We start from the raw sequence: 27,314 nt of genomic DNA on the forward strand, positions 1-27,314 counted from the left end.
ACACAGCTCTCATGCGCAAATACGCAACACTTCTTAAAGGACAAAACACATTTTGAAAATAAAAAAAAAAAAAAAAAAATGGATGCGGCCTCTTTATCGTGTCTGCAGACAGAGCTGCTGTGCCGTTTGAGCTGCGGGTCTTACCTCCAGGTGTCTCTGCTGTTGATTCATTGAAGAATGTCGCTCAGATTGCGGGAGAAACGAAGCAGCGGCGCGTCTGTGGTGCTCGCTGAGCGCGAGCGGCTGGAAAAGATGCGCGCAGAGAGAGAGAGAGAGAGAGAGAGAGAGAGAGAGAGAGAGAGAGAGAGAGAGAGAGAGAGAGAGAGAGAGAGAGAGAGAGAGAGAGAGAGAGAGAGAGAGAGAGAGGTACTGCGGAGAGGAGGAGGAGGAGGAGGAGGAGGAGGAGCGGTGCTGATGCTGCAGCCGACACCTGCCAGAGCATCCTCATCCTCATGTCCATTCCCTTTTTCCATACACTCTGTCGCCCTCTGCTGGATTAAAGCAGGACGTGCGGAAGAAAAAAAAATTTTTTTTTTTCTGAAAAGCTTGCTTTATTTACAAGATGGACACAACAAAAACACAAAGCAATTTACAGAGGTGAAGCAGAGATGAGCGCAGTACCATTAGAGTGGACAGGGAGGGAGACGCAGCATCTTTCCCTCAGGATTCTTCTTGAATTGGCCCTATTACTGTATCAACAAATCAGAGACAAAAAAGAAAAAAAGGATTTCTTCCCTTTAACATTCTGCTGATCAGCCACGACAGTGTGACACCTAGAAGTTAAAGTGAAAAACACCAGATATTCCCTACTTACAGCACCTTTGAGTAGACAGGCTCTATCAGGCAGCCAGTCGGGGTTTTGTCCTTGCCGTTCATGAGTAAGAAGCAGGAAGAAATCACATTAGCAAATATTTGAATGAGTTTGATAAGGGTCATATTCTGAACCTTGAACGTCTGGGTCAGAGCATCTCCACATCTGCAGCTCTTGCGAGAGGTCTGCAGTGTTCACTATGCATCACAAGCATCCACTGAAGACAAGAGCTTGGCTTTTGCTTCAATGGACTGTTTGAGATGAGTCATAATGTTATGGCTGATCATGAACATCAAGGCCTTTTGCAGTAATTACAGTGTATGAAGCATCCTGTCACGTTGCTTCATTTTATCATTTATCAGACTCCAAAACATTTTAACAAAGAGAGCAGACAGGACAGGAACAAAGATTGTAAGAAATATGCAACGAATCAAAAGAAAAGGCTTCGCTCCTCTACAGTGATGTAGTACTGAGCAGAAGGATGAGGCGGAGCTTGTATAGAAGCAACAACTACGTCACAGCTTTGAGAAGCGTTGAATCAGTGTCACACGGATCGTATTTATTTCAGACGTAAACACTGAGCTTCGGCACAACACATTGGAAGATAATCAGAGAGATTATGACATTCACCATTCCCCTGCAGACTGTGCGCAACGTTTCAACAAATGAAATGGTGAGAAATCGGACCAACGCTATTGATCAAACTGCATAATGTTAATTAATTTCAAAAAAGGAGATATACTACTTATAAAAATGAAGACGTTATGGTAATATGTGAGGTATTGTGTGATATTGCCGATTAATATTACATATTTCTGCTGTAAAACGTTGCGATGAAAAAAGAGGCAGAGATTTTGTCAACCCTGAGAACACAAAGTTGCACTGATCATGTAAACGCAACATAAGGAGCGCAGAGAAAGATGACGGAAGCAAAACACATTCAGTCACTCCAGATAGCAAAAAGCCTTTTCTTGGATTTACAAATAATTTACGGCAAGAAATATACACAACAGCCTATATACACATTGTTGAATGGACATGTTTATATGTGCAGTCTGTGAATTTGTTGCTTAGGATTACCAAAACTGCAATGAATGCACATACGGGTCAAAAATCTATATTATCTCCAAACAAGTTAGAGCTACAGTTATCCAAACAATCAGTCTGCACTGAAAATATGGATCACAATAAAATGTATTTGACTGTTTTTTGTGTTTTTGCATGAAGTCCTTAAAGTAAAAAAAAAAAAAAAGAAATAGTACATTGTTTACTGGTATTGTCTCAAATTAAATGTAGTCCAAAAAAAGGTAAGAAAAAAAGGATAATGTTTTGATGAAAAAAAGGATTTTACATATATACAAGCTTGCCAAATTCTACCTGATCAATTTCTCCGTGGGCTTTTATTGACACTGATAAAGATGATTCAAGTCAATCTGGAAATGACGGGCTTCAAAACGAAGGTAATAAAAACACATAAAAAATGAGAAAAGGCGTTGGGTACACAAACATTCATCCAAAAAAAAAAAAAAAAGAAAGACATTACACAGAAAACCGTTGCAAAAAAATTGACCAAGTGTTTTTCTTTTTGAAGAATTTATATGTTACAAGCTACAAATGCAAAAACACAGCAGCCAGCACTGTGAGAACTCACATCACCTAACGACACACAGCATCAACTGACCATCAGCAGCCACCGACGCATTCACACATCAAATCCATCTCACCACGTAGTATATTCTGACAAAAGTAATTATCATTGTAAAAATCTATAATGCGCTGATGATTTGTGTAACAGTTGATGTAATGGCGTGAGAAGAAAAAATGGGCCAAATTTATGTTTTTTTTAATTATTCTTACCGTTCCTGATTTAAACAACTTGTGAATATAAATGCAGACTTCAGACTTCAGAATTCATCGCTTCATAAAACTGCTTGTTGCATGAGGCCCAACGTTCCGGCATCGTAATATTCACATCAGTGCTTAAAAGCAAAACCGGCCTTTTGATGTTGGCATGTGAGCTGGGAAAGGCTCTCGACTCTCACAACACTACCTCTGTTAAAGCTGCAATTAGCCGTAACTGAACACCAGGCCAAGCCTTTGACCCAACACTGCGTATCCCGAGACAGGGGGATTCCGGCTGCAGGCCCACCTTCACATGCAGTCACTTCCCTGAACACCCGTTCCTGCTGGCGGGTGAAAGCAATTGCATCACACAAGCCGAGTGTGTTGCTTTGTGTCTTGTGCATACTCCCACTCGTCAGGGAGGACTGTCTGAGCAGCTTTTAATCACCACTTACATAAGCTTTGCTTTTAGTTAATGTAAGCCCTGGGAACAGCGTCTATTTGATACTAACCTGTGTTGTCTGCTTGCTAAAAATGACGGCCATATATGGATGCAGCGATAAAGAAATACAATGAATCCATCCAGCACAAAGTCCGGCTGCCAGAAATGTAACCCAGAAACACTCCAAAGAAGTAACTACAGCCCAGCATGAAGAGAAAGCAGTAAGGTGATCGCCTCTGCCTCTCTCTCTCTCTGTGAAATGTCCCGAACATGAGCCGTCCAGTTAAAGCAGGAGGCGTGATGAGTCACTGGATCTCAGGGGAAACGACCTCACAGCGAAATGCTGCAGCTGGGGGGGGAAAGTCAGACCATTGTAAATCTTTGGTCAAAGTTGTTCATCGTCGCTTTGAACAAAAGGGAGCATCGCCAATAGGGGGGTGGTGATATCCTCCCACACAGACGGACATCAGGGCAGGCTGACTGGGAAGGAGCACGCTCTCCCTACAAATCTCTGTCGTCCTCTTCCCTGTCGTCAATGCCGTTGTGCAGGAAGGCCTCCTTTTCGGGCGACATGGCCTCAGACTGGCGGTCCAGCTTGAAGCCGTTCATCTCCGTGTCTGGAGAGGAGCGTGCCACGGCCGCCTCGTTGCTGTGATGAATCCCGTAGCAGAAGTAGATCACGAAACCTGAAAGGGAGCACGGCACTGTTTGTTTGGTACAGCCACTGGAATCATCCATCATGTTCTTATGTACAAAACCTTTCCTTTTTTTTTGGGACACATGTATGGGTTAAAGTCACAGTTTTGGAAGCAAACATGTAAAGTGAAAGTTACAACAGTTGTGCAGAAATCGGAGGGTCGACATAATAAGCAGGTGTAGTAGGAATTTCAGTACCTATGGCCATCCAGATCGAAAATCTAATCCAAGTGCCTCTGTCCAGCTGCATCATCAGGTAGACATTGACAAACATGCTGATCACTGGAATGAAGGGGAGCAGGGGGACCTACGATTCGAACGCCACAAAAGAAGAATACATGAAGGCTTGTGTTAAAGCACATCAAATAGTAAAGGGGGGCATAGGTTGTGTTGGAGGAGCTTCAAATCAAATCAAACCTTGAAAGAGAGTTTTGTCTTGCTCTCAGGCTGTCTCCAGATGATAAAGACGAGGAGCAAACACACCAGGAAGAGGGCACCGAGGGCCGCGATGTTCCACGTGGCCGTGCCTCCCTGCACTGCTAATATACTGAAGACCAGGATCAACAATCCTGCAGAAGGAGATGAGCTCTTTTTTGCACCGGTGCCGATTTAATTCGTAATTTTACGTTTGAAATCAGCCCTGCTGTAAAATCCTACCCAGAGCAGAAGCGCAGATGTTAACGGCGAAGCCCGACAGCGCAGACGGCTCAGAATTATCTGGAAACATCATCGTCCTGAAGCTGAAGCGCTCCTCCATGCCAGGCAGGATGCCCATGCTGGGGACACTGAGACGGTCGCTCAGCTCCACTTCCTCCTGGGTATTGGCCATCTCATACGCCACGCTGGGCTGCTCCGGCTGGTACCTGAAGCAAGAAAAAGGAAAAAAACCTAAGCTGTTTCACAGAAACAAAGAGAGCTAATCAAACTAGAGGCAACATGTTGAGGGAAAACATTTCTCATAGGTAATATCAATCACACTGTGAGCTGCAGACAGACCTATTACACAGCAGCATGTAAGTCAGCTGTAATTCGGCCTGGCAGTGTGCGTTAACCGAGCATGAAATGACTTGCAGCATGAATGGAGGGATGAGTATCACTTGTTGCTAAAAAAAGATGAAGAGACATCCTGCATGTGTTGGAAGGATCACACTTGAAGGGTTACGGCCTCTGGGCGGGGGGGTCACCAATGTGAAAATTAGCCATGTGGCATCTTGGTTTTCCTCACTCACATTCATACATGGGCAAGCATCGGCAGATTTCAAGCCACTGGAATAGACTGTACACACTGATAGCACCTCACTGACCTGAGCACCAGGACACAGGCGGCCACTAATGTGTAAGCCAGCAGGGTTCCTATAGACATCAGGTCCACCAGGTCTTTCAGGTCAAACAGGAACGCCATGATTGCTTCACAGAGCGTGAAAGAAATAAAAACAAATGAGTGAAGACAGTGTTTCTCTGAAACTTCATCGTCAACATCTGCTAAATGATGGGATGCTAGCATTTAGACTGGAAAGCATGAAGGTCCCATCGATCAATGTGTCTCCAAGAGAGACATTTAATGTGTTTTACAAGAGATCCAGTGAGAAAAAAATAAATCTTAAGATTTAAAATACATTTTCAATGGTAACAGTCATTTTAGGGCATTCAACACAGAACATCCACATGAAAAAGCAGCAGGGGCACAACTGTTGGGAGCAAACAAACACCTGTCTCATGGCCAGGAAACAAAGGAAATGAGCATTTCATAGAGCACCTTGAAGAAAGCAATAAAAAAGGATCAACAGCTACAACACAACAGTAAACTGCAAAATGTCTGACTTCTGTTTGCATCATGATTAGCAATGTTGCTAAAGTTCAAACCAACAGACAACCTCTTTCCCCATTACTTCATGCCCCAAGCCTCTCAATACTTTCCCCCTCATCTCCAGTCTGAGCATTTTTTTCCTAATCGGTTTCCTGTTTCACATCCCTCCTTCTTCTTCTTACCAGACAAAACCCCGGCAGTAATAGTGGACGTTATGGGGGCTTTCCTCTCGCTGACTTGGGCCAGGAAGGAGAAGAGTAGGCCATCCCGTGCCATGGCAAAGATGATACGGGGAAGAGGGAACATGGAGCCCAACAGACTGAGGTGGAGCGGGGAGGAAAACATGAGATTGGAGTCACAGATATTGGGCGCAGGGACAAGGGACAACGGTCAGGGAAGGGGTTGTAGATCTTGGGAAGGACAGGCAGACGCCACAGATCGATGAAAGCCGAGTCGAGGATATTCTGACGCCACCATGCAAACCGATGCAGATATGCTCCACATGCTGCTCCAGTCCCCTCTGTACAACCGATTCGTTATTGAACCATGCAGTTAAGTCTGGTGTTTTTTTCTCCTCACAACATAAAGATGCAGGTTTTATAACGAAGGAAAATAATGCATACCAATTCATGTTAGAAGAACAAAGTAGAGATTCAGGAACCTGGACTGCTGCTGTTAGCTCTAGAGACCCACTAAGACAGGTTTAGGTTCTGTTAAAAATCCCATTTCCATGCCGAGGGCTGGCTTCCCGTAGGATTCTTAAAAAACACATTTCAACCTGAATCCGAGTGACTGGCAGCTCAGACCGTTTAACCGAGCAGAGCTCAGCCCTGCAGCGTGAAGAGAGGCTCTGCTGAAGTTGGACATGCGTGTTAGTGTCTCACCTGATATCATGCCAGCGGTGAGGGTTGCAATTAGTGGAGTTCTGCTGCGAGGATTGATCACGGCCATGAACTTGAAAAGCAGCCCATCCTCGGCCATAGCCCAGATTACACGAGGCATGGGGAACATAGCACCCAGCAGGCTAACATGGAAGGAAGACCAGGATATATAGTATCCACACTGACACCCAGATGCCGTTAAACACACACAAACCAGAAAACATAGACAATGTAAATCACACATCACATGCATGATGGTTTCCATATCAAATACTGCATTGTGCTTGAAATATCAATCTACAGATGACATTTGGAAGCAGGAATTCCTTTAAAATTAATGCCTGACTTAAAATATGGAGAAAAAAAAAGATCATGATCTGTGTGTAACGAGAGATCAGCTTTCCATCTGATTTCAACTGGTATTAAAAGACAAAATGTTCCTCACTACCTTCAGCTTTTCTCGTTCATGTGAGATTGTTTGATTTTTATATTTAAAGTACCACGAGACTAACTTTGCTTTATTTTGCCCCGCATAAATAAAACTGGATCGAAATTAATACAAAATTTGGCATTTGAATGATTTTCAAAACTCATGAATACACAGCAAATTCGCGACTGCTGAAACTAACATTTTATAATTTTATGAAAATCACAGTTATTCATATTGTGCTGGATTTTACTTTTTCATAGCTTCAAGAAACTGGAGAGTGACTGAGGAGTTTTAGATCTGCAACCCTACCTGTGCAACAATATTGACGTTGGTTTTTTTTTTTTTTTTTTTTTAATTTATATTATCTGAACTGCGCTGCAGTGGTTGACACTCTAATCTTCTTGTTTGGGTTTGAATACTGGCTCTCACTGTCCAAAAAATGCATGTGAGGTTAGTTGGTGACCCTGAATGTAAATGTGTGTGTGGTTGTCCGTCTCTCAGTGTTTGCCTGTGCGGTCCAGGCGTACTCTGATCTCACCCACTGTTAGCTGGGATCGTCTCCTGAACAGGATATGAGCAGGATTAGAAGACGGATGGAGAAGAGGATGGATGTTTTTGCTAGATGATCTCAAATTGACGCACTTTGTCCTACTGAGATTAAAATACGGACTTGAAACAAATGCAAATCATTGCATTGGAATTATTAATACTTTTAGTGACGCTTCTTGTCCCGGCCTTTTTGGCATTTGGACACTACTGCACATGGTGCACATTTCTCATATTTGCTTTATGAATGGGATATTTACTCAAATACAGTGTAAAAAAGTAACTATGAGCGAACTACCTTGCGGATGGCCTTTGAGTTTGCCCGTCTTACATAATCACATACGCACACACACATATGGTATAATTATACTTGCGACGGTGCTCTTATTTATGGTTGAGGGTCAAATGTCTTCTAAAGTTAAACATACATGCATGCACACAAGCTCACACAGACACACACGTGTGTGTGTCTGTGTGTGATATAAGACTGTATGCGCTGGCATGTGAAGGAATGCAGGTGGAATGTGTGTCACAGCTTACCTGGTGGAGAGAGCGCAAAGAGAGCCTACAGCGACCGCGTACTTGGCTCCTCCCCAGCCGACGTAGTTAAAAGCTACGGGCAGAGGGCTGTTGCTGTCCAGCAGGTAGTACGGCATCATGAGCGTGAGGGCGGCGGAAACGCCAAAGTACGCCACGAAGCAGATGAGCAAGGACGACACAATGCCGATGGGGATGGCTCTCTGGGGGTTCTTCACCTCTTCGCCTGGAGCGCAGAGACCACATCGACACAGTAAAGAGGCAAATCGTACAGTTTCGCTCACGTTTAACCTGAAACCAAATGCTGAAACACACGTTTGACAAAAAATATACAAAGACATCAAACAGAAAGCTGAATCTACAGGTCAAATATTTAAACCAATAAACTATCTTATGAATTCCCAAAAATTGACTTTCAGCTTATCGAGCAGATTCTATTTGCAAAGTTAATCTCAGTAAACCAGATAGCATATGTCAACATAATTTTGAAGTTTTTCGTCTGTGTCAGTTTTTACAAAACAACATTGGCTGCACCAAGAAGTGCTTAGTCTGTGCCAAAGCAGCTTGTTTTCCTTGTGGACCAACAAGACTGAAACACCCAAACTATTCAGCTGCAGGTGATTACACAACAGTGGACCCCAGACGCAGGATTCGCGTCAGGTTTTTGGAGTAAAAACAGATCAGGATGTGAGAAATTCTGTGAAAAATACATGTGTGTCGCAGACGATGAAAGCAACAATTCAGCTTATCGTGAGGTGAAAGCTTGACAGCAGTGTGTGTACCTGTGAATGTGTGAAACTTTGGCCAAAAATAAACACAAGCACACATTCACAAAAGGGCTGAGGGCTACATGTGGCTGTGTGTGTGTGTGAGACAGACAGTCACGCTCTTGGAGTCAAACTATCGCTTCATGTTAGCCAATTAGAATTCAGAAATAGAGGGGCGTGTGAGGGGAGGGGTGTCGGAATGGAAAGCAATCGAGTTGGAAGAAATATATCTACTCTCTATTTATTACTACTTGAAAGGCTTGAACCAGTTCCAAAGTTTAATATACATGAAGACACTTTCCTCCCACAGGTGTCGTGTAGATCAGCAGAAACACTGTAACAATGTCCAGTTTAATGTCCCCCAACATCTGTCAAAGTCTTTGTAGCTCAAACACAAGAAAGCGCATCTTTTTTTTTTCCGCCTAGCCTCGCTTACGTAATTGTCAATCTTTAGACGAGCACAGAATAGTAAACTTTCCAGTTCCAGATCGATTTACATCGACCCTCCCTTCATCTGCCACCAAGCTGAAACCTAACCATGAGGCAGCCAAGGAAAGACGAGAAGTACAACAAGGGGGAGAAGAGGACACGACTTCCGTCCAGAACTGACCCGTGGTAGCGATGCAGTCAAATCCCACAAAGGCATAGAAACAGGTCGCAGCTCCTGACAGCACACCTGTGAAGCCGAACGGCATGAAGCCGCCCACACCGAGATTCTCCCTGGTCGGAAGAATCTGAGTAAGACTGCAGAGGAAGAGGAAAATGAGTCAAATATAAGGGAAGCTGCACAAGATGCTCCTAAATTCTCAGTTCGGACATTTCCTGCTATAGGCGGGCGAGGCAAGGGCCCGGACCCCAAAGCCAACATTTGGGAGCAGTTTAGACAAAGATGTAACAAACTGTAAATAAAATATCTCATTAATCAAAGCAAAAGTTCTTACTTTGACGTGGAGTTAGTTATATTATTGAAATTGCCATGGAGGATCTCTTCGGGGTCAAGCTGCCAGTTCTTCATCGTCCCTTTGACCAGGCCAGAGACCACCATGAACAGCAGGACCAGGATGTTGATGCAAGTGAACACCTTGTTCACCATCGCCGACTCTTTGACCCCGAAAGCCAGCAGACCTTCAGAATTGAGAAAAGAGAGGAAAAAAAAGGAGTGGGGAATTCAAACTTCCTGAGTTAACTCAACTTGTTTTTAATCTGGATGGCGTCAGTGCTAAACTGAAGTTACTTCCTTTTGTACTGTTTAGTGTTCTTGTAATAAAACTGCAGCCAAAGCAACCAGTGAAACTCAGCTTCCTTTATTAGTTTTCACAACAACGCCTTACCCGTAAGAGTGATGATGATGAGAACAGCGAACATGTCAGGATACTCTGCCAAAATGCCCGGAGCTTTCATGGACATGTACTCCCTGCAGAACTGCTCAATGCGCTTTCCTACCAACTCGTCAAACGTAGCACTCCAAGCCCGGGCCACACTGGAGGTTCCTGGGAGGAAAGACGGATTACATGACATCTTCTTCAGTCCTTTAAAATGAACACAAATGTTTATATTAAGTGACAGGCAGTTTGCTTAATATTTACCGATGATATACGAGAGGATGAGGTTCCATCCGGTGATAAAGGCCCACAGTTCTCCTACAGTCACATAGGAGTAGAGATAAGCCGAGCCTGTCTTCGGGACCCGGGCGCCAAACTCGGCGTAGCAAAGACCGGCCAACACTGAGGCCAAGGCCGCTATCAGGAAAGACAGCACGATCGCAGGACCTGGGGGAGCAATGCAGGCCATGTGATCAACAAGCTTTTAAAACACATTTTGCATGATATTTTCCAAGTTCTTACAGCAAAGAGAAGTCACCTGAATTCTCTCGCGCAACAGCACCAGCGAGCACGTAAACGCCAGCGCCCAACGTGCTGCCCACCCCCAGGGCGACCAGGTCAAAGGTGTTGAGGCATCGGGACAAACGGGATTCCTCCGAGTTGCAGTTGATCACCTTCACCCTCAGCAACTGTTTCCCAAAACTCAGAAGCTTCACCAGCGCCATGGAAGACAGCCTGGCCTCAGCGCGGCGTGAGGGAGAAGGGCTTCTGACGTTCGGATGTCACGGGGGGACAAGCGGAGAGGCCGCACACACCCTGAAACATATCGACATAAAAATCAACTAAGAAGAAGGCTTCGTTTGCGTTAAAGTTTAAACAACATCTGTAAAATGCTGGTTACACAGTGGCAACACACACAGGAGTGTTACCGATCTGGATACGGGGGTTCACTTGTTGAACGTGGGCTTTCTGGGGGTGTTACATAACGTAACCCAAATCCACAATGTGTGACTGTTAGCCAAAAAACACCACAGGTCTATAGGGATAATCCATCTTACTGCTGGACATGTTGCTGACATATGTTACATAACACAATACAACTCACCGAGGACAAGTGGAAAAACCCCCCCTAACAGTCTGACCAACACAAAGGGGATCATAATTCCTTCATAACAGAGCTGTTTTCCAGACTGATGCTGCAGACGCTCCTCGTATTGTGTTATTGTTACTCTTTAATCGTTACATATTAATCTCACAGTTCAAACAAGGTGAATCCACACAGGAAGTAGCAAAATGCATCAAAATACAAAGACACTTGTTTACTTATCTTAAATTTTCAGTCAGTGTGAAAAATATGGAGGTGGCAAGAGAGTTGTTTCTTAAACTTTAGAAAGTCCCTCGAGAGGACTGCAAAGCTGTTTTCACAGGCTTGGCAACACTTCTCACGACGCGTAAACTGAGCTTCAAGTACAAAAATTAGTGCAGTTACCCCAGATTCATACTCGATACTCTCCAACCTCTAGACCCACAGCTGCAAGATTTCTCCCCTGAGAGGCTATCGAGATGATTTTCAGTGTCAGGACTCTGCGTAACATCTCATGCGCATTCCCTTGTGCTTAGCTCAGACGCTTTGGAGGCCATGGACATAATTTGGCTGAAGAGAGAGTGCAAAAAAAAAAAAAAAACAAGAGGACTGACGGAGGAGTGAAAATGGGGTCACATAGAAGAAGCGGGATGTAAACAGTCTTGTGAATGTCTGGTGAAAAAAAACAAAAAAAAAAGAAAGCTGGGAACTGCGTGAATGACGTCCAGCAACCAGCAACAAGAAAGTAATATAAACGTAGCAGTGTTTGACCGTCAGAGCCCGCTGACCCCAGGACATGAAGTGAGCCATGTGCACAATGCAACAGCTGGCCATGCTGCTCAGGGAAATTCCCACATAAGGGTAAACTAAGGTGATGACCTTGAGGTGTTTTCTTTTTGATGCAAAAATATTTACAAAATTAGGATATGATGAGGAAAGAGCTACACATTTGTCTGTTTCTGTCATTGTGGGCCATGTGTGGCCATGTGTGGGCCTTTTCATTGCATTTGGATATATTAAATGAACACAACATTTCTAATTGTGCCACATTTGGCTTTGGACAACAATAAGAGATTCAAAAAAATTCCATAATTTGAAAAACTTAGCTAAAACTAAAGGAAAATTTTATTTAGCACTGCACTTTAATCAAAGTCGTCTTCCTCTCTTGCGCCAGTAAACATTTGTTTTTTCATTAATAGTCGAACAATAGCAAAAATCAATGGCTGAAACTTTTCTGAAAATGTCTGGAAACACTGGTTTAAACTACTGGTAATGATACTTTATCAATGCCCTTTGAAAAATTACTTTTTGTTTCTGCATTCACTCATCCTTTTTCTAGGATGTGGAAGTCCAACCACATTAACACCCCAGGGAGCTGGTGGGGGTCAAGGGTCATCAGGGATCCACAGTGAAGACACGGCCGCACTCCCGATCCACTCCTTCAAAACCTTCAAGTTCGCCCTCAGGACAATTTTGTAAAAAGTAAAACTTACAAAGAAAACATTAACTTGTTTTTGTCAAAAAATATGCAAATAGGCCCTTTTCTCCCCCTATTTGGACCTTTCACCATATTTCGCACTTGAAAGCATTTATAAACATCATAAAGTTAAAGCAGCACAATTTTCTGGAAACAATTCAACTTATTAAAGTTTTTGAAGAAGATATTACATAATAAAAGGGCACTTTGCTTCAAAACGAAGGGAAGCATTTGGAATTGCCAGAACTGATAGATCATGATGCTTTCGCGGTACTGATCGGCTCACATAAGATCAATTAGGGCTGCGTGTTGCCCTTGAACTAAAAGGAGTTTGACAGTCCGGCTTCAGCATTTCTGGAGTTGGGAGCGCCAAAAGAAAATAAACAGTGCAGCAGAAAAAAAAAAAAAGAAGCTGCCACACATTTAATCTATCAAATTACTGGATTAAACCAGTTGTAGTAAGACTGCTGAGCTCAAGCCTGTGCAGATTTATCCGATTACACCGCCACTCATATACTGCGTTACTGTAATGCCAAACAATGTCAAAAGATACAAACACACGCAAAAAACAGTGCACAAACTGAAAAACAGTTATCTCACCACTTAATTGGTTTATATTAATAAATGCTCAAGCACACCAATACAAGCACACCTTTACCAGGAAGAAGATAGCAATTCATAACAGCACACTGCATTTCACACACACACACATACTGGTGTAGACCCGCAGCAGGTCATGTCGAACCTGTTTCCACACTGGGAGAAGACGACGAAACGTGAGGTACTTACTTGAACAATTTATCTGCGCGTGAACGTGGCCGACAAATAGATTTAATCAAATTATTCTCCAGAGTGTGGTCAAGACAGCGGAGTGTTTGACGGCAGGAGTTCTGAAATAGAAGTGGAAGAATCACATGGCACAGCTATTCCAAGAAGTGCACACTCACACGCGCACCCCGAGGCACGGTCAAAATCTAGCAGAAGCTGGTTGACCATGAAAATTAATGCATTTTGGCTTGGGATGTGTGGAGGACTCCGTGTACAGTCACGGCTGAATTTGCATACTAGCAAACTATTAGAATGAGTTTATCCACAGGAGCGGCGCCAACTCCTTCGGGACAAATATGCACGAAAATGCTGCAGCCAGTTTCATACTAGCTTGGTGTGACTTTTACATATAATTGCAAACATTAACTCCTTTATTTGAAAAGCATAAGGCTAGAAGAGGAGCATGTAGAAGAAGCAAAAGTCATAAAAATGTTCATGTATTAAAATGGCCTCTTCTTATTTTAGCACGCACGTGCACACCCATATGATCCAGCGCCTGCTTTAAACTATTTCCAAGAAGAAATATATGTACTTCGAGTAATTCCAGGTAAAGTGTTCAAACAGAGGAAGCAGCGTCCATCAGGGTTGAACACAAAACAGGGGTGTGAGCCTCATGAGCCAATCAACGTCGGCCTTAAAGGAGAGACTGCTGGACGTTGAGGAAGACGTCCCAACATCTCAGACACGTTGAGAGCCAAATAATAGAAAGGATCAACTGACACAATGGGATGTTAAAAAGAAATCCCTACTTAATGCTTTACAACTATTTAGAATGAATCAGTCAGGGATTGGAAATTCGGTCATACTAATGGATTATACAGTTATGGAAAGTAAGAGGCGTTTATATTTGGAATAAAGTGAGGAAATCAGAAATGAAGGTGTGCGATGCGTAACTATGCACAAGCGAACGCGGGGAGTCCAGGTATGCGAGCGGGTAGCTGGAGCAGGTGCACTCACTGGGGAAGAAAGAACAGCATGCAACAGTTGATTGTTGACAGCTGTGTGTTGACATTTTCCATCTGTTTCCGTCCCCATGCGTCTTTGGGTAAACACGGTGACAACAAACTCTTGCCAGGTAGTCACGACTGTGTTTTGAGCAAAATCACCCTTCCGACAAGTCTGCCAAGATCTAGCGACATCCGAATCCTCATCTCCGTAGTAATGCCCTCGTGTCTTTTTTAATTGGTTTGCAACGACACATGGAAATAATGTGCCCTGCCGCCATGTGACGGAACGCAGCGAGGTTAGTTTGAAAGGCGTCCATCTGGGTCACCTTAAACTCGCGTGTGGAACAAAAACAGCTCATAACGGTCAATCAATCAGAAGTCACAGTCAATGTTGACTTTGACAGCAGAAGCCCGGTGACATACAGTATGAGTGTCACAGTGCCGTCTGTTGGGGGTTATTTTTAGTCGTGAGTTTAAAGTCTCTCGTGTCTCTATCAGCAAAACCAATGAAAATTTAGAGTTGGAGGAAAAAGACAGATGAAGTGTCCTCCACTCGTCTGAACAGAAAACTTTGTGGTGACCCTTCGACTTGACTCAGGAGAAAGAAATATTCTGATACCTTCGTAAACAGCGGATTGAGTCTGACTTCGGCTGCACTTGACTGATAGCTGCAGGCCATGACCCAGCTCGTGGTGTTCTGAGATAAAACATTGGTTTTTCAACAACCAAAGCCCTCTGCTTTCCAAAACAAACTGAGAGGAGCTACGATCAAATGCAGTTTCTATTGATACTGCTGGTACTGCGCTCAACACTGGGGCCCGTGTGAAGAGTAGCAGTCCGTGTGCCGTTCACGATTTAATAAAACAGCAAAAAAAAATCATTAGTTTCCCCTGCTGACGTCTTATTATTGGTTAATCTAATTCTCGATAAATAACCCTAAAACTACTGAGCATTGGAACAATATTACTTCAGCCTTGACATTTTCCACACATTCGTCTGCACTACAGAGAAAATGTACGACTGTGAAAGATCGCAGGATGTGAGGTATTTCCTGCACGCCGCAGGTACAACTGTTTGTTCACAAGATCTCAATCTGTTTCCGTTTCAACACATAATCACTTCCGCAGGCACTTAATTCACACTGCATGTGATACAATTAATACGCCTCTTAATTTCCTCTGAACTGTGTGTACAAACAAAGACTGCACTCTGTTAAGAGAGAGCCGAAGCACAGAAGAGGCGGCAGGACCGAAAACGTCAGAGAGGCTGGAACGCTTCCATGCTGCCCCCGCTCGGTGCATCTGTGAGGGATCCAAGCGGCCCTGCAGTCCACGAGCTGACCACTACTGACCCACTTTCAGCTAAAGTTAGACTGGTCTGAACTGCTGCTAGAAGGACCAGAAAGGTCAGGTCTTACTCAATCTCATCACTTTCTTACACTGATATCTTTCACTGAATAGTCATGAAATTGTTTATTTTTTTCTTGTTTTTCCATGGTGGATTTGAACAGCTACACTGCACAGTGATACAGTTTGATAAAATAGGTTATTTTATTTAAATTAAATTAAATTAAATATAACAGATTTAATTCTACCCAGCAAAATTAAATAAAAATTAATAACTCAAAGGATAAAATGTCACATGTTGTCAACACACTAGTCTTCTTTAGAAAATGCACATTGGGGGAAAAAAGTAATCTAGTACTGAAGTACGCAACCCTGAATGATTTTTGCATGGCAGTATCCCTTCAAGCGGCCACTTGTTGCTTTCACTCTGGTTGAGATTTACAGCCACCCCACCCCCCACTAAAAACTCGGTTGGAACCAGTTTTCATCCAGCAGCACACACAGCTGCAGCATCAGTGCTTTCCAGACCTCCTCACAGCCTCCAGCTGAGTGTTTGGACAGGTCAACTCTGACTCCTGGACCGTGTGTGTGTGTGTGTGTGCGTGTGTGTGTGTGCAAACTATGCCTCTTAAAGCAGCTCCTTAAATGCTCAATCAGGATCTCCAACTGAGGGTAACTAATGCAAGCGGGGTGAAAAGGGATATTATGTAATTCAGGACACATATACACACACGCGCGCGCGCGCGCGCCCTGCAGGAAACTGCAGCACCTACTATGGAGCAGTTAAAATGGGGTCTGAGTGACACGAGCATGTGCTATTTGCAGCAGCAGCAGCATGGGCGCTCCGTGCAGGATTCACACGCGCTCAACGCACACGTTTCTCACATAATAAACCCGATGCGCGTGAAAAAGACAATCACTCAAGAAGCAAGAAGGTGAAAACTTCTAACTTTCCTCGCTCCCACGCGCGCAGCCACGCGTCTGCAAGAGGAAAACTTTTACCTTGTAGATCCTCTTTCAGCGCATTTAAAGAAGTGATCCGGAGGAGAGGTAGTTTCCCTGAGAGACGGAGGAAGGGAGGGGAAAAAAAAAAAACACCCGATGCGGGGCCGTGCGGGTGTCCCGAGAAGTTTAAGCGTGCTGCGGGGGATTTTCGGGTTTTGGGTTGCTCCGTTTAGCGCGTTCACATGGAGGAGGGGATACAGGGGCGAATCCCGCACGGCCCCGCCCGGCCATTACTACTGCCGCTGCAGTTGTGCAACAGACACCAGACCTGGCTCCAAGGCACAAAGCCAGCACAGAATTACACTTGTTTCCAATATGGTCAAGAGTTTTGACACTGCTGATCGGGGTTTATACAGATCAAAATTGTGACACTGTGTTAATTAAGAGAGACAGAGAAAAGACCAGACAGTCCATCCCAAGGCAGCATTTCTCTTTCCCAGCAGGATTTCCCTCATTATTTTCTGTTAAGAAATTTTCAAGCATTTTAGGCCATTTGGACGCGATCTACCCTTTTTCACTGCGCAAATCATGGATCAGTCATTTGCGCAAAGCGTCTGTGGCCCTGTGCATTTTACCAGAGCAAATTTGCATGTGTAGGGAATCTATTGAATAGAACAGGTTAAAACTTGCAAATGGAATGTTCCCTTAACCCCAACACTGATAAAGATCCATAACATCAACAACTTTTCGTTTTGACTGGTTTTTACAGGAAAAAATGTAAAATAAGAGGATAGAACTAAAATTACCATAGTGCTGCTTGCAAAACAGCCTGAAAGTTGCATCATGGTGTAAAAGCATGCATGCTGAAGATTGCAGAAGCAATCCCTAGGCCTTTGATCACATTAATCTGAGGAGAAATACCCTGGCAGGTATAGGAATTACCCTCAGTCGGGCAAATGAGGGTTATTTTTTTCTCCCTTTGTCAAAGGTCAACTAAGGGCAAGATTGAACCCTCTAGCTGGCCAATATGGGCTCACAGGCTTCAAGTCTGACACTGCTCTTTTAGTGGAAGTGAAAGATTCGACTCTGAACTGGAGTTGAAGTCCTACTGATCACATATAAGGGATCGTGGTTCAGATTGCATATATTAAAAACTTGAAGAGGTCATATTACCTTATGCTGAAGTGTAGAAGCTCTCGAAATGTGCAACAAGAAAATGATCCCAAACACACTAAAGTGAGCAGCGTCTTGGTTCCAGACCAAAAAAATTTGAAGTGAAGGAGTGGCCAGGCCCCAGATAAAAATCAAAATAAAAAATAAAATGAAAAAGCTGTGTTTGAGGCAAACAAAATAAAAAAATAAACAGAAATTCAGAGGAACAGAGGAAACACTGTTTACATGTCGACTCCATGCAGCACAGATGTGACGCAGGTCTCGGAAACAGCTGATTGCACTCACTTCTTCAAACGATCATCCGATGCTTCCTCCAAGGAATTGACGTCATCAGGCGGCGTTCACTGATCTTCAGGTGTTTCAACCCTGAACCACAACACCCTCCCAGCGGATCACTGCTCATTTCCTCCCTCCCGTTCCGTAACAACCCAGAGACTCTGCTCCTTCCCGCATTCTTCCTGCCACTCCAATGGGAACGCTAAAATCTAAAAATGTCTTTAGTTTATTCAGAAACTTAAGAGTTTGTAATATGCACATAAACAGTTTCAATGATTTTTAACAGATATAGTTGGGGTAGCAGCAGAACAGCCTAAAGATGATTCCTCACTTTAACCCACATTAAATATAAAGACACCAATTCTGCCAAGACATGTCATGCACAGAAGACAAATCCCTAAATCATACCGAGTATTGTCTCACTGTGAGGGGAGAGTGCTTACCACTGCACCACAAAGTCACGATTTTGTTAAAATGATCTTTTCAACCGTAATGTGTAAAACCAAAATTCAAACAACTGAAATGTATATTTTATTCACAGGCAAATAGACAAATAAAACAAGTCTTATGCAGCAGAGCATGCTGCTTCTCTCACAAGATCGGGGTAGATTTTTTTTTTGACAGAGTCAGGGAACAAACGACCGGATCATTTACACTGAGAACTGTTCACAGACTAATGGGTTTCAAGTGTTTGCTCGTGTGCAGCTTTTGTTCATTTGGCACACATGGAAATGAGGGTCTGTGTGAGGAGTGAAGGTGCTCAGGCGTTTTTGTACGGACAGCCAGAGTGAATATGGTGTCAGTTTGATGATCCAATGTTTTCCAAAAAGAACTTCATGTCAATTCTTCCTCTGGACGAACGGTGCATTTAAAATCCTGCCAGCGTGTAACAGTCTTTTCGCTGACAATAAAACACCTTATTTCAGCTTCTGTCCTGTGCCGATAGGTGTGCAAACAAACTTTTCTATACAACATTTACAATATTTACAAGGTCTACAAGTTTTAGGGTTCAGGTCAGGGCAGCAGCTGAATTCTCTCCGGCAGTCCTCGCTCATCAGCTCGAGCGTGGAACGGCGAAGTACACAAAAAAACAAAGCAGACACAAATCTGCTCGTGTCTTTGTCTATGACTTGGCTTCCAGGAGAGGCTTGATGTCTTTAATGCCGAGTTCTGCCGCCACGCGGATGATGTGGTCCAGCGCGTTCATGCGGCCCAACATCCTCACCACTTCTCTGACTTGCTCCCTGTTGGCAGATATCGGACTCGTTAGAAGCCAAGCAGACAAACATCACGTCTCACTACGACTGAGAGCGGTGAAAAATGTAATGAGAGCAAAAAAATAATCTGGCTGTGCAGTCTCTCTGAAAGCACATTCGATACTAATCCAGCAGATGGGGCTATACATAAATGCAAGACATTCAAAAGCTGTTTGTACAAAGCCTTGTAGAGCCGCCTTACTTGGAAGTACGACGTTCGACATCAGCTGCGCCCAAGCTGCTGCGGTGTAAGGAGCTGGCCACGTGAGTGAGGTAGCGGCAGAACGGCTCCAGCTGCAGCAGCGTCTGCTGGCCCTTCAGTCCAGAGAACCACTGCGCTGGCAAACACTCCACCACCTGAGAACAGGAAGTGAGAGATGCAAGACGAGTCATAAATGGCTTTTAACAGAGTGACTTGTGCCGGAAAGAGCACACACTGCTCCTCAAACTCGGGACAACAAGAATGATTCAGATGTGCGGGAACACTGTGGTCTGGATTTTAAAAACAGAAATGAACACATAATTGGCAAAAGAAATCAACTAACATCTCTGGAAATGAAATAATCTTAACTATGCAAACTGTATTTTCTTCACCATTTCAACCTGAAACACAAATCCAACTACATGTCAGCGTATTCTGCTCTTCAGACAAATTAAATTGGAGGTTTTCCTGTTCCAGCTTGCAGAGTAAACTAATCGGTTACTGATCTTTTAACATGTTGGGGGGGGGGAGACCCTTCTATTTACATGCAAGTTTTTACCCACTGATGGTGTAAATATCAATCCAACCTCTTGGAAAAGCACAGTGGACTTCTGTTACCTTTTGGCACTTATGGACGTTCTCCTCCTCGGTGTCGGTGGTCTGCAGTGCAGAAAGGATGTATCGATTGAGAGTGCTGTCCAGAGCCAGGTCCCTCAAACAGGAGGTGGATAAGACGCCTTCGAACTGCAGGATATTGCCCAGCAACTATTTGGGGGGGGGGGGGGGGGGGGGGGGAAGACATGTTCAAACTTTGCAAAGCGATGCTTTATTATTTGAATGGCTGAATGAATGTTGCACATACCTTTACACAGGTCCAGAACTGCCTTTGGTAGAACAGGTAGGGACCACTATTCTTGTTGTCCAGCACACTAAACAAAAACAATCCAAATCATTATAATTTTTAAAATTCTTAAAGGTTTTTTTTTTTTATCCTACTGACATTACATTTTAAAACTGTCCAACATACGTTTTGGGGTAGAGTGGAAGGAAAATGTCTTCATCCAGTGTTCGCCTTATCCGGTAGACAATGGTTTTCAAAAGTTCCTGAGAGAGAGAAAACCAAGGTTACAGTGGTGCTGCAGTGCAGAGGAAAGTCAAAAGTGTTTTGTCAGAGGGAATACATGATGTGCAAAAAGGTAGAGCGGTACCTGTGTGTATCGGTTGTCCCCGTGCAGCACAGTGGGATAGCCTTTCATTAGTCTGTGAATGAAGCCCACCAGCCTGGCCGTCTGACTGCTTGACAGCGGGTCCCACACTTGCTCCGCCAGCTCTGCCACAAGCGCAGACAAAACACATGAATACACATGGCGCATTCGGCGCCGACCTCTCGCTCTCGGTATGCCGGGTGCCGCTGTGCGGGTCTCTCTACCTGTCAGCTTGGAGAGAATGACCTTTTCGACGATGGCGGGCAACAAGCTGGTATCCGCATCGCCTTTCTGCAGCGTGCTGTGCTCGTCAAAGCCGTAAAACAACAGCGACTCGAACCAGAGCATGTACTCGAAGTTGGCACACTGCGTCTGCAGAGCAAGCGAAAACAAAACGGCGTTTTAAAATCTTATGTGCATCTTTTCTTTCAAAAGGAAAACAAAAAAAAAAAGCCGCCGTGACCAGAGAAAGCTCACCTCCAGAGGATTCCACGTTATGAGCTGCAGACGAACTAAGGGGTTAAACAGCTTGGGCAGGCAGAGGCCGATGTAAGCTTCTCTGTAGCAGTCGGCGTAGCTTCTCCTCCACACTTCAAAATGGGATTTGATGCAGTCCAGTGAGTGAAAGTCATCCACCACGTCCTCAAACACTTTCTTGCCGTCTCGGACGATACGGTCTGGAAGGGACGGAAGCGTTTACAGAGGAATGAGTGACGGAATGAGTCTTTCCATTGTGGTCGGTACTGCGATGGCGTGTGGATGATACTGTGTGCGGTTTGAATGAATGACCTCTCTCCATGTTGAAGCTGGTGATGTCTGTCGAGGTTTCCTCGTCGTCAGATGACAGGCCCTCGTTGTGCTCCGCCCTCCTTCCATTCTGCTCTCTCGCCTGGCGTCGCCTCGTTCTACATCCACACACACACACACAAACCATAACTTAATACAAACAGCAAAATACGGCCGGTCTGTTAGAAGCTTGTCCGTAAAATGATTCAAGCTGCATGTCGACTCAATGTCGAGCTGCAGAATTCAAAGCTTTAACTTGAATTAATGTGTTTCTATTTTGTCTCCTAAAAAAAAATAACTACATGGATTATCGTGTAGGAAAACAGGGGCGCTCATACCGTCGTGCTTCCCTCTCAGCTATCCTCCTCTGACGATTGTGCTCTTGGTATGCTGCGCGGTCTCGACCAAACGAGTCTAGATTAGGAGCCATGACAGCTTTATCTGCAAGAGACAGGAGCAACGTTAGAACCAGCAACGGGAGGCTGATGCCAACCCTAAACCTCATTCTGATTCTGGAAATGTTGCATCTCACACAACTGCAACTAAACTAGTTTAAACAAAATGTTCAAAGACTTTTAAAATGTTGAAAAAAGAAAAAAAAAGCTTAAATACAGACTGAAAGATGCTGAATAATTACCACAAACCATGTTTTTAGTTTTGTAAATTTTCCTTTTCTAGTCACTTACCTGACTGCAACTTCAAACGTTACAGTGTAAGAGCAAGACGGCTAACAGATCATTTTTTGTCTTAGTCACTCATTGCTCCAGTGGAGTTACAACCATCCAGCTGACTGAGAGAGTCAGCCGTCAAAGAGAAGCCGCAAGAGCTCCTCCATCAAAACATGTCCCACATGCTCACTCCTTCAAAAGTCACTCGTTACTTAGTCGTAATCGTACTCAAGGAGGGGGGGGGGGGGGGTGTAATTGGGGCAACATGACACAAGACCATACACACACGCGCATACACACACACACACTCACAGACAGACAGAGAACTAACGAGGCCGTTCAAATAAATCATAAAAACCTTCAAGATGGACTGACTTGAAAGGCTTGCAAACTCCGCCGATTCATCTTTAATATCATCCTGTCTTCTCTGGACAAGGCGTGAGGCCCGTTGCCTTAGTAACTGGTGCATGGCAGCCTCCAGCTCCAGGACAGCAGGCACCTGAAAGATATGATGCTTTCTGTGACCTCTGAACCCATCAAACGTGGGACTCCGAGTCACAGGGCCGTCCGGCTGGAAGGATGAAGACAGCAAAATGGACTGGAACCAAAATATTGGCGTGTCAGGTAAAAACTTGTCGTCAAACTATTATATTCCCTTTGAGGAAGCTCGAACAGTGTGGATCTTTATACGGCTTGTGGTTTCAACTGAAAACTACAGTCAAACCATTTGATCAGACTGGTGAAACATCTTTTAAAAAGAATGAATCAGATTAAATTTTTTTTTACCCAACACTCACAATTTAAAGTTCCAGTCATGTTTAGGCTGTATTATGGGACTCCAGACTAAGCCATGCTTATTAAGAGTCCAGGTTAGTGTCCAGTTTTAATCACACTGCTCTTAGATCAGTTGAGGAAACATGTTGGCAGCAGTCCTCTCCTCATCCCCTGTATCTGCTGCAGGATCAAGAATCGATTATTGTTGGGGCATGCACTCAGTGACGAGGGAGGGTTTACAATAAAGTGCATATTAAGAAATGGGTTTCTTCAAAGTTGGAACATTTAAATACATACTTGGCCAAGCAATTCTTCTCACACCAGCAATACATAAGTAACATAAGTAACATAGTAACTGTTCTGCATTATTCTGTCAGTAATAGCTGATGTGATTCACGTATACTGAAGCAGCTGAATTGAGCAGCTTTCTGTTTGTCCTCATATCTGAAAGTAGATCAAAGATTTTCCTCTAATCACGATGAGGGCTGCTATGAAGCAACTAAGAAACACGTGTACTCCTGTTTTTTGTTTCCATGCTCGGTTCTCGACAATATTAATGATTTAAGTGTCAAAGAAATTCCAGAAAATAAGTGCGCTATAGAACGAATCCTCTTAAATTCACATAAAGTGGTAAGATAATACACAGACACAATACAGCAAACAGCTAATCAGACCGTGGATGAATTCTCCCTTACCTTTTCACTGAAACACTCAAGCAAGTCTCCAACATACCCTCGCATCTCTTGCAAGAATTTATATTGATCTGCATTGTCACTGGATGAGCCCTCCAGCTGCTGGATGGTGCTCTCAGAAGCACCCAGGTCCTCTTTGATCTGTTTGTAGCGCTTGACGTTTGCCTTGTGACCTGCGTGCATTTGGCCGAGCCTACGGACAAATGACATACAGGGAGAGACAGGAACGGCGACTTAGACAGGACTGAGAAACACCCAGCTCGTCCGATTTTAATTACCGACACTGTAAGCAGAGTAGCACTAGCTTTGGAGCGCATCTACAACAGTTTAAAAAAAACAAAACAAAAAAAAAAAACACAGTGTTGCCTCTCTGGTCGTTAGATGTGTCTGTGGCTTTTTGCTGGGTCTTCAGGACCACAGCACACAGAGACGGCAGCAGCTGAGCTGAGGACTGAGATTAGACGTTGCTGCAGTTTTCTACTGAACCTACCTATCCTGCAGGCGTTTCTTTACCAAATCAATGGATATTGGGGTTAGATCACTAATTGGTGCACCGTAGTGAACAGAGCCGTTGTCGGCATGCCCGGGCGGCTTGCCGGTCTGGGGAGCCACAGCAGTGTAGGCGAAGGGCAAGCTGTAGGAAGAGCCGTAGGGCTGCGTCTCGTAGCTGTTCTGGTAGTAGACGGTGTTTTCCTCCGGCTGGCTGCTTTGGACCTATTCATGAAAAACAAAAAAAAAAGATGTCAGAAGGTGTCGATTTACAAAAAAACAAAACAAACAGAGCAACGGCAGAAATTCAAAAGCCATTTGTAGATAACTGGCAAACGCTGGGCACATGTAATTTAGGTACATTCAGAGGCATTTTAACTCTCCCATCAATCATTTGTATTGGCTGTTTCAGATGTTTGAGTCCAAGTAAAAAGCACGTTACCTGGGGTATGCTGATTCCTTTTCGTATCTGCTCCTGCTCCCACCGGCTCACCTCTTCATCCTGACCGGTGTCCAATGCCTCGTCATCACTGCCCTCGATACCTGTCCATATACAAATTGTTTGATATGTGACAAATGTCCGAACAGCAGTTCTTCTCCAAAGGCAGAAACCTCTAAGAATTATTACATCAATAAAGGCTGAGTCATAGAATCAGTCAGTCAGTAATATATTGTAAAAAAAACAAACAAAAAAACTTGTTAATCGCCATCTTAACCACTCCCTTTAAGAGTCAGCACAGCAGATCAGCTGTCTCCATTTCACCCCATGACCTGCAGCCTCTGCTATTACACCAAATAACTCCATGTTCTTTATCAATAAATCCATGGCTCTTTTCTGAAGTTTTTCTCTTATGCTCTCTGACAACAAAATCAACATGACCAAACCATCTAAACCCTAAGTTCTCAGCCTGAGTGATCCCTCTGATGTGTTTGTTTTTAATCCTCTCCATCCTGGCCACTGCTGATAACAATGTGATAGAAAATATAAATCAATCAGTACAGCACCTATCTCTTCAGCGATCTTCTGTCTCTGGCTTTTGTTTTTAACTGCGCTGAAACGGATCCTCTTCTCTTCTTCATCTTCGTCATCGCTGGCATCTTGGTCTTCTCGAACCAGCCGTTTCTTAGGAGTCTCTGTTTCTACGAGAGGGGCTTCACCTCCCAGCTCTCTGGCCATCTGCCGGCGCTTCCTGGCTGCATGTATGAACGCTGCATCTGGAATCTCCCCTAGAAAAAAGGGAAATAAATCTTTTACCATGTGGATGTGCAGCTGTGCATGTGGGAATAGTGTTGGCATGAATGGCATGAACGTGCAGTATGGATCAATCAATTCATTAAAAAAGGATGGAAGAGTATTGTTGTCACTTCATGGAAAATTTAGACAAAGTGTAGAAGTCCAAAATGTTCTGTGAAACACAGGCTTCTCTTAACGCTGTGCTGATGTATATCAGATGTGCCCATGATGACCGACAGACTGGGAGTCGGGCTCGTAGGGTCTGTACCTGGTCTCAAGCTACCGAGGGAGGACAGTGTGTTGAATGTTGCCCCGCTGTTGTTGCTCCTGGGAGGCTGAGCAGTTTGACCCTTTGCATCCTCCTCGTGTTCATCAGCGCTGTCCACCTCCATTTCTTCCTCCCCTTGGTCACTACCTGTCTTGCTGGTAACTTCCTCTTTAATCGTAACCACAGGCTGCAGTGGGCCATCTGAAGGGAAGCACAAACACTTTCTGTACTGAGCTGTTGAAAGCCCTCATTCTCAGTCATTTCAATGTGGCCGGTGAGTCTTTGCAATATCATATTCAATATAATTGGAAGAAACACAAACAAACTTTCAATATTTATAAAATACAAGTATTTGTATAAGCAACAAATATAGCTTGCATGCAGTTTTTCAGAACCGAAGTGGGATGTCTATTCAATTTCAAAAGCGCCCAAGAAGAGTTATCAACCCAGCGATGTGACAGGACCGACGTAATGCACAGGTAACGCACCTGATTTGATCTCTTGTTTGCTATATCCACACTTCTCCAGATCCTCCTTGTATTCTTTCTTCAGCTGTTTGACAATCTTCTTGCTGTGGTTGGATTTCTTCACTCTGAACACCTCGGACCCTTCTGTTTACAGACATGTCAGGAGAGGACAGTCGTGAGTAGCATTCAAGAGAAAACCTATCAGTAATAAAGGTAAACGCCAATGAATTGTACGAATTTATTCGTAATTTCAAAGATTTTGCATAGCAGCATATTAGCCACTTTAGCAATGCGTTAGCTACCAAGTTACCTTCGTCATCGTCAAAACTCAGCAGACTGGCTTTAGTGGGTCCTGGTATAATCGGAACGTCCTTGCTCTTCTTCTCTTTCTTGATGGGCCTGATGCTGCTCAGGCTGGACAAGAAGCCGTTGCTCGGATAGTTCTCGGAGCTAATGCTGCTAGCGGAGGTCTCCATGAACGGGATTTCCATCACAGGCCCGAACGAGGTGAGCGGCAGCGGCTGCTGCGGCGCCCCCTCCTCCGGCTCATCCTCGTCCGACTCGTTCCTCCGCCGAAAGTTTGCTCGTTTCGCCTTCTTGAACATCGTGTTTATCTGCTACATGCAACGGTGCATATCGTGAACGGGAGCAGATTAAAACAGAGGCAAAAACATATTAGAGCCACGCTCAATGCCAGCCATTTTCTGTCACAGCTGCTACATCTTCTTCTACCCGCGTGTTCGGCAGAATGGACACGGCAATATTGTTTTACCGCCCCCTTCTGTTTGTTTTCAGCATAACGTTTATTTTTAGTATGGCAAGTGAACGTATTCCTTTTCAAAGTTATTATTTTTAAAGTTGAAAAATATTGTCAAATGAAGGTTAGAAACTGAAACCTGAAGTGACACCATGTCGTCTATACACTGGTTAGAATTTGAACCCCTCAAAAACAACAACAGCAACAACAACAACAACAACAACAACTTGTTATCACTTCCACACTTCCATAGTAGATGGTGTTGTCATATTTTTAATTTTTTCTTTCATAATTTCTCATTCATTGATGACTTTCCTACACATACTGCAGAAAGAGTATGTGTACCACTGGAGGCACAT

At 44.0% G+C, this 27,314-nt stretch overlaps 2 protein-coding genes across 6 annotated transcripts; both read right to left on the reverse strand.

The window, feature by feature from the left end:
- Window positions 1-537: 537 nt before the first annotated feature.
- Window positions 538-17,936, reverse strand: slc7a1a (solute carrier family 7 member 1a). Of its 5 annotated transcripts, none has more exons than XM_030101357.1 (13): window positions 16,766-16,843; window positions 10,620-10,897; window positions 10,346-10,528; window positions 10,091-10,249; window positions 9,701-9,884; window positions 9,370-9,503; window positions 7,996-8,218; window positions 5,781-5,917; window positions 5,096-5,198; window positions 4,449-4,654; window positions 4,209-4,360; window positions 3,990-4,098; window positions 538-3,781 (listed from the first exon to the last, which is right to left on the reverse strand). In XM_030101357.1, the coding sequence occupies exons 2-13, from the start codon at window positions 10,804-10,806 to the stop codon at window positions 3,597-3,599; spliced, it is 1,962 nt and encodes a 653-aa protein (XP_029957217.1). In that variant the 5' UTR covers window positions 10,807-10,897; window positions 16,766-16,843; the 3' UTR covers window positions 538-3,596. The 5 variants fall into 5 exon arrangements, with proteins under 5 accessions (XP_029957217.1, XP_029957216.1, XP_029957215.1 ...); XM_030101355.1 differs by lacking the exons at window positions 5,781-5,917; window positions 16,766-16,843 and adding exons at window positions 6,483-6,622; window positions 17,882-17,936 and having other exon boundaries at window positions 3,597-3,781; XM_030101353.1 differs by lacking the exon at window positions 5,781-5,917 and adding an exon at window positions 6,483-6,622 and having other exon boundaries at window positions 3,597-3,781.
- A 739-nt stretch (window positions 17,937-18,675) lies between these two features.
- Window positions 18,676-26,919, reverse strand: paxbp1 (PAX3 and PAX7 binding protein 1). The gene is made up of 18 exons (XM_030100786.1): window positions 26,509-26,919; window positions 26,220-26,342; window positions 25,732-25,932; window positions 25,235-25,456; window positions 24,672-24,772; window positions 24,231-24,454; window positions 23,744-23,933; window positions 22,650-22,773; window positions 21,945-22,047; window positions 21,610-21,725; window positions 21,298-21,497; window positions 21,045-21,192; window positions 20,824-20,945; window positions 20,643-20,719; window positions 20,478-20,544; window positions 20,234-20,380; window positions 19,616-19,770; window positions 18,676-19,401 (listed from the first exon to the last, which is right to left on the reverse strand). Exons 1-18 carry the CDS (start codon window positions 26,801-26,803, stop codon window positions 19,281-19,283), a joined length of 2,736 nt encoding a protein of 911 aa, XP_029956646.1. The 5' UTR covers window positions 26,804-26,919; the 3' UTR covers window positions 18,676-19,280.
- Between the last annotated feature and the right edge of the window lie 395 nt (window positions 26,920-27,314).

The sequence above is a fragment of the Salarias fasciatus genome, chromosome 10 (assembly GCF_902148845.1).
Source record: "Salarias fasciatus chromosome 10, fSalaFa1.1, whole genome shotgun sequence".
Lineage (NCBI taxonomy): Eukaryota > Metazoa > Chordata > Actinopteri > Blenniiformes > Blenniidae > Salarias > Salarias fasciatus.

Excerpts from the sequence above, each read along its gene's own strand:
- slc7a1a (XM_030101356.1), bottom strand. The coding sequence starts at position 10,806 with ATGGCGCTGGTGAAGCTTCTGAGTTTTGGGAAACAGTTGCTGAGGGTG. Across the intron at positions 4,099-4,208 it reads AGACAAAACTCTCTTTCAAG|GTCCCCCTGCTCCCCTTCAT; the intron begins GTTTGATTTGAT and ends TTCGAATCGTAG. Across the intron at positions 3,782-3,989 it reads TTCGATCTGGATGGCCATAG|GTTTCGTGATCTACTTCTGC; the intron begins GTACTGAAATTC and ends GCTCCCTTTCAG.
- paxbp1 (XM_030100786.1), bottom strand. The coding sequence starts at position 26,803 with ATGTTCAAGAAGGCGAAACGAGCAAACTTTCGGCGGAGGAACGAGTCG. Across the intron at positions 23,934-24,230 it reads AAGAAACGCCTGCAGGATAG|GCTCGGCCAAATGCACGCAG; the intron begins GTAGGTTCAGTA and ends ATTTGTCCGTAG. Across the intron at positions 20,946-21,044 it reads CATTCTCTCCAAGCTGACAG|AGCTGGCGGAGCAAGTGTGG; the intron begins GTAGAGAGACCC and ends CGCTTGTGGCAG.